Raw genomic sequence first — 13,373 nt, forward strand, 5'->3', positions numbered from 1 at the left:
CACTGAAGCTAAGCAGGTGTAAGCCTGGTCAGCACCTGGATGGGAGAGCTCCTGGAAAAAACTAAGGTTGCTGCTGGAAGAGGTGTTAGTGGGGCCGGCAGGGGGCGCTCACCCTGTGGTCCATGTGGATCCTAATGCCCCAGTATGGTGACGGGGACACTATACTGTAAAACAGGTGCCGTCCTTCGGATGAGACGTAAAACCGAGGTCCTGACTCTCAGTGGTCATTAAAAATCCCAGGGCATAGTAGGGGTGTAACCCCGGTGTCCTGGCCAAATTTCCTCCTACTGTAATAATCCCCATCTATGAATTGGCTTCATTACTCTGCTCTCCTCTCCACTGATAGCTGATGTGTGGTGAGCGTTCTTGCGCACTATGGCTGCCGTCGCATCATCCAGGTGGTTGCTGCACATTGGTGGTGGTGGAGGGGAGTCCCCATTACCTGTAAAGCGCTTTGAGTGGAGTGTCCAGAAAAGCACTATATAAGTGTAAGCAATTATTTTTATTATCATTATTATTTTTATTAATTTAGTCAGTGGTTTGCCCATAGCAATTCATCTAAAATCTTATATTTAAAAAAAAGAAATGTTGTGTATTAGGAGAGCCAGTAGGAGTTGGCTCAAAGTCAATGGGAAAATTTACATGCTGTAACTCGTTCGTGGATGCTGCAAGATCAGTCAGTGCCAGCAATGTGGATTGCATTGTTCACCACCTGTTCTTCGCAAGAGAATTGAAGGTCTTCTGTCAGGTATGTCCCCTCATTACAGTACCCTTAGTCCTGTGGCCACATTCCTGCAGATTATCTTTAAATTCGCTTATATGCGTCGCTTAAATGTAAGTTAAACGCCCGCCGTTATTATAACTTGGAACTAAATTATTTCGTTTAAAATATCTATTACTCAAACTGGTTCTTAGTTGTACACAGTCTAGCGCAGAGGGTGCTAGTATGTCGAAGCGTTTGTGTGTCGCGTAAAAACAAGCGGATTTCTGTCACATACGTAGGAGGGGTTATGTGGTTTGGGGCTTTTGGTGTCCAGTAGTGATTTCAGATGTAATTATATTTTGACAGTTGTGTCGTGTACTTTTTGTACACAAAAAAGTATTTTTGTAGAAGCATTCACTTGACATACTGTAAATGAACCGCTTAATCTCCCGAAGCGCAGCGGTGAGGGGTCACCTCCTGGAAGCGCAGAGGCTATCGCCGGCCGCGGATGAGCTCATGACACAGACTCGCGGTCGTGTGGCCGGGGACGCGGCCAGCTTGAGCTCGCACCTGTCCGCCGCTGGGTGACACAATGCGCACGCCGCGTTCCTCAGGTTAAAATAACAGCCCCTCTAGCCATTGAGCTATTGACACATCACCCTCCCCCAGTGCAACATTGGAAAGCGTTGTCGGTTTTACAGTACATTACTCAAAATAACTCGTGGAGATGCAACAAAGGAATTTATTAATCAACTAATGAGTTTGTGGGGGAAATAAACGAATGCACTTAATAATTTTTCCAAATTCTTTTGACTTGGTTTCTCCTATTTTTGGAATATTTAAGCTCCTTATGTAGTTTATATTAAACGCGAGCGATTTTGTTTCCACAACGAAGATACTGCGATGGACCACGATGTTCAGCGGGCAACCAATTTGGTTGAAAAGAAGGTGGAGCAAGAGGAGAAAAACGAGGTACTTTTTTAAACCGGGAACGCAACTACAACGCAAATACATCACTTTCATTTCAAAATAGGTTCATTAAAATAAGTTACATAGTTAAATTTAGGTAGTTGCATGTTTGTTTATAGTTTGTTATTCAAGGAAAGCACCGACAAACACGACTGTCTTTTAGTATTTGTTTTCCTAGTTTTGTTTCGGTATTTATCGTGTTTCAAGCAGGATTGTGCTGATAATGACGACTGGTTAACTCTGTAATGTTTAACGTTACTTGCACTGAGTCTTATCAGGGTACGAGTGAATCTGTGAAACATCCGACGTTGTTCTCTGTCAACCATTAGTCGCGTGTGGGACAAAAGGCAATTTTGAACAAGGTTTACAGTACAGGGGACATGGAGAGCAGTGAAAAGTTGTTTAAAACATATCCTTATTACTGTATACAGTATATTATGATGTTAAGATAGAATGTACAAGTTACACATAAACTTGGGCTGTTAAACTCCCAGTTTACACTGTTAACAAGGTACATTTACGGACCTATGGTGTTCTGCGTCTTGACTTTGTTGTAATTAAATTGATCGCATTGAATGTGTGTTTTTATTGAAATAAATAGAAATGTTACAATTTAAATAAACCTAAACAAAAAGGATGCCATGTTTTGGATGCTCAACATGTTCCAGTCAAAACAGTCATGGATAAGCAGATATGGCACAACTCCAGTGATATCTATACAAGAAACAGAGAACACGCTTCCTTTGGGGCCCTGCTGAAAGATGGCTCGTGGACTGGAAAGTAAGATGAGGCGCTATCTATGGCTTAAGTTATGTCACTTTTTCTAAACAACCAGAAGAAAGGTTACGAACAAGGGCCCATCTCTAGCTCGCTTGATAGAAGCAAGAATACAGTAACTGATTTTTAAAAATCAATCAGCCGTCTTTGAAAGAAGCTCGAGTATCTGCTTCAGCAATGTGGCTGGACAGCTTGTTCTTTAGCTCTATGACCCTTTACATGAAGAAGTGCCTCCTTGCAGTTTACTTACCATTTGTACCCCTGGTTTGTATTTCACAGCTGGTTCGGAACATATGCACTGGCTTGACCCTGTGATGCCCTTTAGATGCCTTTAAAGTTCTTGAATACTCAATTCATTATCCACATGCATCCATCCATCCGGTTTCTTACCACTTCATCCAATTCAGGGTCACAGAAGAGCCCGAGCCTATCTTGGCAAGCAACAGGCACAAGGCAGGATACACCTTGGACAAGATGCCAGTCTTATACAGACACATTGACACACTCACACCAGAAGTCAATTTACCTGCCAGAATAACTTTGGACTGTGGGAGGAAACTCATGCAAACACTGTGAGATCACGCAAACTCCACACAGATAGCAGCCCAGGAATTGAACCCAGAGCCCCAGCACTTTGAGACTGGAATGCACCACTGCCTCCCCTATCCACATGCAGTCTTTTGTATTCAAGGCTATCAATATTTGTTTTTTTAAGAGCTCAATGTAGGATGTTTTCTAAGCCCTGGAATGATTTTAGCAATTTTCTTAGAACCAATTCGGGAGCAGCACATCTCTTTGGTAATGTTCTTTTTTAGTGACCAAGAAGTAGTCTAAATGAGGTTTTACAAGTGCATTATATCGTTTCAACATTCCTCCGTTTTTAAATTTAAAAATTCTATCCTTACATCAACATATGCTACTATTCTGTTTTCATTTTGTGTTGCTTCTCCATACTTCTCTAGAGGAAAATAGTGTTAAGTCAACATAAACACTATTTCATTGTTATAGTTTCCCATCCAACATCTCCGGTGTGTTTTTTTTTCTACCTGTATGTAGACTCACTACTTAAATATGATCTCTATGGAATTTTTCCTAAAACGTTTTGTATATTTTTTTCTGTTTGTTCAACTTCCTATTTTGTTATAATTTACAAATGTGATTAGCTGATTATCATTATGCTAGAATCTGTCATATGTTGAAGAGCAGAGATCCTAAGGCTCATACCCTGTGGTACTCCAGTAAGTAAACCATCCTTATCTCTCCTCTTGTTTTCTTCACATCAATCATTTCTCAATATAAATACATTCATTACTTCAGAGGCCCTCGACATAAGAATCCATCTTTTATGTAGAATGTTATAAAAAGCCTTCTGAAAAACTTGCCATATTTGCAACTTCATCTGTTGCTTATTCAAAAAACTATAACAAGAAGTTAGTTAAACAAGACGTGCCTTTTCTAAATTCTTGTTTAACTTTCCCCTAGAATCCCAATGGCAGACAGATAATCTTCTGGTTTAGCCCTAATTATCATACCTACACCCTTACATGTAATAGTAATATACTTCCATCCATTTCTAACTACTTATTCCAGTTCAGGGCTGCGGGGGAACTAGAGCCTCTCTCTTCAAGCAACGGGCACAAGGCAGGGTACACCCTGAACAGGGTGCCAGTCCATCACAGGGCACACATACATGTTCACACCAGGGGCAGATTTCTCGGAAGCCAGTTAACCTACTAGCATGTCTTTGGACTGTGGCAGGAAAACAACTTGAACACAGGGCAGGCGTCCAAACTCCACACAGATAGAACCCCAGCTCCAGAACTCCAGGACCCTGGCGCTGTGAGGCAGCAATGCTAATCACTGTGCCACCACACCACCCATAATAGTGATATACAGTATTAGTCTACAATTATGTAGTTTGGCTGTGTCACCAACAGGACATTTGTATTCCAAAGTGTCTTTCAGTCTTAATACAGACTTTATCTCATAAACCTTTAGGACAGATTTTATTACATAAAAAAACTTTTAATTGGGGGGCACTTCCCTGAGATGTATCTCTATCCTTGGAGTTTCCCTTAGAAATGGGAAACCTCTAAGAAATACTAGGTTACAACTGCATATAGAGTTGGTGAACCAGTAGGAGATCTTCTCTCTGGATCTGAATTTCCAAACTTGCACACTCTGCGTATCTGACGTGCCATAAGCCTAAAACATTTGGACCTATGTCTGCACTGTACTGTATGCATTTCAAAGAATGTGGCAAAACTGCACTCTGAAATTAACTCCTAAACAAAGCATTACATTTCATTTTGTTTGGCAGAAGAATGGTTTAACAGCAAAGAGATGAAGCCCTTCCAGGTCTGGGGAATTCAGTTGGACCCTTTGCAGGGATAGATGTAGGACAGATATTACTGACAATGTTTTCCTGTTCTTTTTCAGAAAGTCAGGGGGCAATTATGGAAGCAGGGGCTCATGAAAATGGATACACAGGAACTGAAGAACGAGAAGATGAACGTGTCAAAACATAACGAGATCACAAAAATCCAGGTGAAGGTTTAAAACTGTGATTGTCAGTCTCAGCAAGTCCTAATTCTGTCACATGTTTAAGTTTTAAAACCCACACATACCACCTAATACCGTTACTGAAACAGTATTTTAGTATTTCAGAGATGATATGCAGATCTCTGGAAAGGCTGGAGCAGGAGGTGTTCTGTAGTGTAACAGGGAGATTCCAGGTCTTAGTGGATTTGCTATGGGCTCTCATAGGAGCTGTGGGCAGAGTTCAGGTGGAGGTGCCCAGGGATATTAGCCAGGGAGGGGTTTAGTTGCGAAGACAGTTAATCCTAGATTGTTAGGTAGTCATGAGTGTAACAATGTGGTGGTCTGGTGTTAATGTCTTTGTCCGTCTCTCACTGGGACTCGAGTGGAATCCCAGGAACACCACACTCCACTCAAGATATGTAACAAGTCAAAGAGCGGAGATTATTATTATTATTAAATGTGTTTCTTTTCTTCTTTTTTTAGCACATAATAAACCTTTACTTGTTCCTTTATTAGTGTCTATTTTGATTTAACTATGCCCGAATTTGGTTTACTATGACAGGTTATATAAAGCCTTAAGGGCGCTTTGAATGTTATTCCCCTGCAAAATGTGGATTGTCTAGAGCTTCAGAGGTAGTGAATGGGTACTTGTGATCGAGCAGCCTGGTTTTCCTTCAGGCTCAGGAGCGTGTGAGGAAGACCTCGTCAGACCTGCGCAGAGAAATCATCGATCTTGGCGGGGCTGGGAACCTCACTGAGCTCCGCAAGAAAAGGAAGAGCAGAAAGAAGAGGGTGACGCCCCCTGTTGAGCGGGTGTCTGCAGAGCAGGAAATTGTGAGTTCATTCTGGAAGTCAAGGCGGATATTATGGCTTTGAGGAATGTAGTTACAGTCTAGTTTTACATTTGTTTATAGTTGTTTTTTCTCAAGTTGCTGGTTTTCATGATCAACTTTCTGTACTGGAATTTTTACACCTTGGCTGGGAGCAGCTCGCAGCCCGACGTTGCCATGGGTAGTTGGGACATTTTCACGAGCACTAGCCAGTCCACTGGCCCCGTGAGAACTCACTCAGGCTGTCTCTCCTTTGCTTCCTTGCTCGATCAATCTTTCAGTCAGACAGCCCATCTAAGAATCAAGCCCCTGATAGATCTGCCTATTAAAGGCACAATTCCCTGCTAAACTGATGCTTCGGCATTGAGCCACTTGTAACAAACAGTTCTTTCTGGACCCTATGCGGACGACACAATCCGAAGAAGTGGGAAACATTAGGAAAAGGTAATGCAGGGATACGGGGCTGAAAACAGGGGGGCGTGTCCAAAGTGTGCTGGTGCACGGGGAAGGTGTGGCCGAGGCAAACAATCCAGAAGTAATTCATAGAGGGAATCCAAAAACACAAGAATAAGTCCATAGCCAGGTGATCCATCCAAACTAGGAATTAAAACCATGAACCGGGTCGGAACCGGCGGACAGGGAACGGGAACAGAGATTAAAACCTTAACGGGACCGGGCACTTCCAGGTCCCAGACTCGCACGGTGCGGAAACCAGATGCAGAGCCAGGATGAACGTCAGCGCCTGGCTTTTAAGGTGGGCTGGGAAAAGGGGTCAGGTGCACAGAATTAAATCTAAAGTGAAAGGGCTGGAGCACCCTTAAGGAGGGGGGACTATAATCGTGACACCACTAGCTCTGTCTTAGTCCCTTGACCTAAAGCATTAATATTTTTAGATGCCCCGGTCTCGCCGAGTTTTTTTCTCCCTTTTAAGTTTTTGGTAGCATCTCTGCACCTTCCCTGCTGTTGCTGTCCTGGGAAGCTCTCATTCAGCTGTTGCTCTTTGCAATCCGCTGAGCTGCTGTCTGCCATCCAGACATCCACAGAGCTCCATTCAGCGGCTCCCTGCCTCTGCCCTGCCCGGACAGCCGCCAAACAACCTACTTTATTTCTGCCATCTCATTAATGTCATTTCACTGTCCCCCCGACACAGTGTCACTCCTCTGCCTCCTGCCTGCTCACTTCTCTCATCAACTCCCTACACTGTCTGCTCAGCCTGCCTGCCGGCTGGAGCTCGCTGCCTCCCTGCTTTCCAAAGCCATCCGGAAACTCCCGAAGCTCATCACTTGCATTCCGACCTGTCAGCTTGCCACAGAACTGCCCTGCAGCACCTGTGGTGTAACAGAAATAATTCGGGAATAGGGGGTTACGAAGTACTGGATATCAGGAATAGGCTGAGTGGATTAATCAATTATTAAAATAAATAATCATAACACCCGAATTAGACTTATTTTGCCAATAATTTATCTGAACATCTTGGTTTTCTGGCACAACTTGGGTGACAAGAGTAATAATTCAGACATACTGGGTTAAACAAATATTTATTAACAATTACGATACACACACTAAACAGCACACAGCATAAACATACAACATACCGTAAAAGCACGCTATGTACAGTACAAACTTTCTAACAAGGCTTTTCAGATGCCTATTTCCTAACCACCCAGAAAAACCCCAGACTGCTACCAAGTATTCAACTTTTATATAACTCCTACAAAGGCCAAAAGAAAAGAAAGCTGCCTTCTAAACTAAAGAGAATACGTCCTACCATTAAATCTCTTTCTCTGTAAACCTGGATATTGCGAAATGAAATGGAACCTACAGTATTTTCCTATTCTAAAAATACACCCACTAACCAGGAGAGGTTGTTTTTAACCAAGGGATGCTTTACACATGAAATCAAAGTTACTAACAACAGCAGAATAGCAAGATCTTTTACAAGGTTCAAATACTTAATTCCAATCTGGTCTTCATGGATGATCAGAACAAGGAGCTCTTGCCTTCTGCCTTTCTGTGATCATTCCTGTCTCTTTTTCTGTGTGTTTCTGACTGTTCCTTGTTTTCATCCTGTGTTCCTAGACTGTTGACATTTAATCATTTACCCAGAACTTAATTAACTAGGGTAAAGCAATGGCTAAATTAAGTTTACAATGGCTTTGATCTCAGAATCCCAGACCCGTACATCTTAGCAACCATCTCCTTGCTTTGAAGCTCAGAAAATTCAAAATGTAAACACAAGCCAGGTGTTACCCATTGTAGCTAGATTCTTCAAGACACTTCTGTAGTCACTAACAACAGTTTTACCAATATTTACATCCATAACTATTTATCATGGAATTCTAATAGTTTTGACAATATGAGAAGCTGTGATATGCCTCTTCAATGTGAAATTATAAATAGTGGCACAAAATGAGTACACGTGCAAAGTCGATGCACAAACCCATATAAGTTTTGCTGTTTAATTTACAGCTGAGATTACAGAACAACTGCCATGAAAACAACTTTCACAGCTTGAGTAAAAGTCAAAACCTGTCTATAAATTCCATACATGTTTTACAGAACAAGGCAGCTAATTAACATGCTAATGGAAAAAGAGATGGAGCAGATGGTTAATTTGGAGGAAAATGTGTCTGATCCACTCTCAATGCATCACAGAATAAAAAAAAATTAGTTCTTATTATAAATATAAGATATGCTTTTATGGTAATTTTCCCCAAATCCTCTCATTTCAGTTGAATGTGAGATTAGCTCTGTAAGATTGCACATCAGTGTATAAGGACCTTGACTCTTATGTCTCTCTGGGGAACAGATGGGGCCTGTGGAGGTGTCTGTATTCCTGCAAGCTGCTGTACAGGGGAAGATCAAAGTTGTGGAGAATTTCTTAGAAAATGGAGGAAATCCAGACTCCTGTGATGAGGTATGATGCCATCTTGTTCTTCCTCTCTTTTCTGGACTGTTTGTGGTTGCAGATACCCTACAACCCAAGTGGTGCCCTGTTCCTGTTGGGGTATCCTAGTTAAAAGGTTGAACATAATAGCTGTATGTACCTGGTGATACATCTTGATTCAGTAGACTCTTTCAAGATATAGGTTATCATAACAAATGCCAGCACAGCCACTCACAATCGTTACAAAAATAACTCCTAATGATGTTTTTGTTTTCAACTGGACTCCATTCCGTGACTTAAATGTAACCGTGACATGGATTAAAGAGAAAGAGAGAACCAAATAGAAAATGAATGGGTACACAGTTTTTTTGGACTGATTGGTTAGATAGAAGAGGAGGTGGGGTGGAAATGTCTATCAAAAATAAATTACGGAACTGATGTAAGAGCATACAGGTAGCTTAGAATGTAGATATAATAATTGTACAAAAATAGTATTTGTGCTTAACCTTAGGTAAATGCTGTAGATAATCAAAATGAAAGACCGGTATAACAAGAAGATTTATAGCAAAAGTAACTGTCCTAATAGATGATTTCAACTTCCCACATATAATTTGGTATTTTACCATTGGGAATTCAGAGGCTGTAACCTTTTATGTCTTGATTAAGACTTAATCAGAGTAAATAAGTCCAAGTAAACAAGTTTAAGTCTATGAAAATATGATGTAAATTGTATGACAAAAATCAGAAGGAAGAAAGAGTTCTGCTGATAGCGTGAAGAGACCAATGATAAAGAGTGTGCAAAGCAACAGGTGTAACTGTATACAAATATAGGAAATGCCCAGTAGACTTTCCAACAGAAGCTAAAAACAAAGCACAATGTTTTTTTTCAATACCATAACAGTAAAAGGTTGGTGAAAAAAAATGAAATAGTATTAATCCCGTATTATCTCAGGTTAGAAGATTAAAAGGTAGGTGTGGCATGGTGGTGCAGTGGTTAGCAATGCTGCATGCAGTGCTGGAATTCACTTCTGGACCTGGGATCCTATCTGTGTGGAGTTGTTTCTCCTCATATTTAGGTTTCCTCCAAGAGCTCCAGTTTTGTGTTATTGTGTATCCAATCTGTGTGCGTCCTGCAATGGACTGGCGTCCTGTCCAGGGTGTATCCTGCCTTGCGCCTGTTGCTTGCTAGGATAGGCGTTGGTTCCCCTGCGACCCTGAATTAGATTAAGCAGATGGATGGATTAAAAAGTAAACATACTAAATTAATTTTCCACACAGTTTTTACAAAAGGAGATGTCAATAACACTTTAAAATCCCATTTTATAGAGGTGGCTATGTCAATACTAGGTTATTTTAGCTTAACTGACTGGTTATCAATGCTAAATGAATAATAATAGTAGGACAGAAAAAGACAGCACCTCTATGGTCTCTGTGTGTGCATTCCCTTTATTCCTTTTTTAATACTACTAATTATTACTAATCCTAATACTACTTGCTAATTACTAATACTACTAATTCTGATTAAGGATGTAAGGCATGTTTTATAGTGAGTAATGGCTCTTCAGATTTTCCCTGATCATATTTTGCAAAGCATTTCCCCACAAGTAAAAAAGCCACATGTTTTGATTATTGTCTTCCAGTTCAGGAGAACAGCACTGCACAGAGCATCTCTGGAGGGTCATTATGACATTGTCCAGAAGCTCCTGGACCAGGGAGCCGATGTCAACTTCAGAGACCGGGTACAAGACTTTTAAGTCGTCTAATCACAATAACACAACACATAATCACAACATGTGGAGGCCTTGCAGTGACTGTCTGTTTCCCCTCAGCTGGACTGCAGTGCTTTGCACTGGGCTTGTCGTGGTGGCAGGCTGGAGGTTGTCAAGATTCTTCAGAGCAGGGGAGCAGACCTCAATGTGAAAGACAAGGTCAGAGTCTTTCTGTGGATCCCGCGGGACAAAGAGGAGTGCATTTGTGCCATCAGTCTTTTTACCGATATTTTTGTTTTGAAATGTTTGTGTGTGTAGGTGAGACAAGTGTAGAAAAGCTGACCCGCCGTGTCTGTTCTGCTCTACAGCTTATGAGTACACCATTGCATGTGGCTACCAGGACTGGCCACTATCATGTTGTGGAGCATCTCATTTCCAGTGGCATCAAAATCAACTCCAAGGACAGGGTAGGCAACACGTCTGCGCCCTTGATTGTTTCATCAGGAGGGCTTCGGTTCTTTCATCCCAAAGCTCCTCAACAGCAGCCCCCCATCTGTTCTGTCAGGAAAAGTGTAGTCTACTGCCTGGTCCTATCTTTAATTAAAGGCCAGAGCCACCCATTCAGATGCCTGTTGATGAACTGCGTCACGAGATTCTGACTTGGTTCCTGGTTCAAACCTGATACCTGGGGCATTTAATCAGGAGAAAAGATTTCTAATACATTTCGATAAGGTACACGTATTATTCCTAATACAAATTAGAGAACAATGTTTCATTCTTTACTTAACAAGTGCCATTAATAATCAGTAAGGCAAACAAACCAAAACACACAATACTGTCAGATCAACGGCTATCACTGATTTTCTTTTTCCAGGAAGGAGATACTGCTCTACATGATGCAGTCCGCCTTAACCGCTACAGGATTGTCAAAATGCTCACCCTGCATGGAGCAGACATGAAAGCCAGAAATATTGTAAGTTTCAGTTTGCGGCCTCCTAAGCTGCTGTACACCCAACCTGATTCAAGGGTCATTAATAAAGACCCTACAAAAATAATGTTTTATTAAGAATTTATGTTAGATAATATTTTCTATAGACCCCGAAAATTAGTTAAGTTTTTTTTATTATCTGGCAGAGAGCCGTCACTGTCAGCCTCAGGCACAGATATTGCACTATGCTTGATTCTCATAGGAATGCGACAAGATGTTGAATCCTGAACAACTTTTGATATTAAACGCTGAATTAAATGTAGAATGACAAGTCTTAAGTATGTCAGGTACACATAAATCAATCTAAATGACAAACACAAATTTGTTCAATTTGAAAATTAAAAGTTAAATAGTTTTATTTCTCTTTTGACACAGGTTTCCCATGTCCTTTTTTTCAAGGAACTGTTCCCCTTATGTGCTAGTCTAGGGTGTCTGTAAGCCCTGTCCTAGAGAGCCACAGTGTCTTTTCTAGTTTATGTTCCAGCTGAACTCAGACTGATTTCATTGCATGGCCTTCACCCTGTGCTCGCCGGTGATGTTGATATACAGTATGCATATTAGAGGCACAGTCTGTGATCTCTGTTCCAGGAAGGGAAGACTCCCACCGACCTGGTGCTGCAGTGGCAGTTTGACACCAAGGACGCCCTGGAGAGGCTGGAGCCCAGATCATACTGCACACAGGAAGACAAAGCATAGCTCTGAGCCTGCACTGGCTGCAGACATGAGTTAACAGGATCCTTAAAACTAGAGGATTGCAATTCTTTTCTTGAGCCTGTAGAGTGGATCAAATTCACACAACAGCAGGAAGCAAAGCTTTATTTCTCTGTAGATAAACCAGGTGAAGATGTGTGATACCATTGATTGACTCAATGAATTTAAATTGACTTTTGAACTATAACTAGGTGAAAATATTGAAAAAATAATTTCCATGCTGGGAAATTGCTCAGGTCTTTAGTTTTGGTAAGTTATGCAGAGTCGCATTAGATATCTGAGTCACAAAACAAGACATATTGTCTTTCTTAACTCTTCAGTTTCATTTTGAAGGAAGTCTTTTCCAACCATTCTGTGATACACCGCCTCCTTCCCTACGCACACAGACAGGTCACTGACCAGATTGTTATTAGTATTATAAACAAAACCTATTTCAGTGTTTAATCTTTAATTTGCCTCTGAGTGTAAAACCACCTTAAACCTCAAATTTGAATTAAACCTCACTCACGCCACACAACTCCTGCGTGAGCAGTCTTAGATTGTGGTATCTGTCGCAATTGTCTACATCGAACGTTGCAGCACAAAACTTTGTTAACTCTACAAGACTCATATATGTGAATTCAAATTTATTTTATTCATTGTTTATTTTACTCATATGTGACGTATTCAAAATCCTGCAGCACATGGTTCACGTCTGAAGGATCACTGGTAAAGAAACGCTCTTTTAAGCCTTCATAGTGATTTTAGGAATATATCCTAGTTCCAGTCTGCACAGGTCCTAAGAATGTGGCGGAAAGCTGGTGTTACTCTAATGTTTCTGCATTGCTGTAGTCGCCAGGCTGCTCAGACACCTGGGGGCAGCACAGTCAAGAACTGCTGAGTTGGATTCTGCTTTGATTCATTGGCTAATTCATAGACTTTAGACATGGCAGCTGACCTGTACTGGCCCTTGACAATTGTGAAAGTAACCTAGTTCAGCATTATCTTATCAGGCAACTGCCCAAATCAAATCTCAGTGCCGGTTTAAAAAAAGCACAATAACCTGCTTTAATTGAGGTTCTCCATATTTTGTAATCTAACTATAGTGAGACTGTTACCTTTTATCTGGTACCTCACACCACAACTTCTCAATCGCCAGTTAGAGGAGCTTATTATCACAAACCCAACTAGTATATGATGAGGTTCTCTACATGCATGGGTGATGTGTGTCTCTCTTTCCTAATAGACTGTCCAGCTGTTTGATTGTTCATCACAATGT

At 41.2% G+C, this 13,373-nt stretch overlaps 1 protein-coding gene across 1 annotated transcript; it reads left to right on the plus strand.

Moving 5' to 3' along the window:
* The first annotated feature begins 325 nt into the window (after nt 1–325).
* Nucleotides 326–13,246, plus strand: LOC148661748 (uncharacterized). Its single transcript, XM_088635939.1, has 9 exons — nt 326–1,675; nt 4,889–4,996; nt 5,669–5,824; nt 8,630–8,737; nt 10,348–10,446; nt 10,537–10,635; nt 10,785–10,883; nt 11,291–11,389; nt 11,993–13,246. The coding sequence occupies exons 1-9, from the start codon at nt 1,607–1,609 to the stop codon at nt 12,098–12,100; spliced, it is 945 nt and encodes a 314-aa protein (XP_088492065.1). The 5' UTR covers nt 326–1,606; the 3' UTR covers nt 12,101–13,246.
* The last annotated feature ends 127 nt before the right edge of the window (nt 13,247–13,373 follow it).

This window comes from Lepisosteus platostomus, chromosome 6 (assembly GCF_059453375.1).
Source record: "Lepisosteus platostomus isolate fLepPlt1 chromosome 6, fLepPlt1.hap1, whole genome shotgun sequence".
Lineage (NCBI taxonomy): Eukaryota > Metazoa > Chordata > Actinopteri > Semionotiformes > Lepisosteidae > Lepisosteus > Lepisosteus platostomus.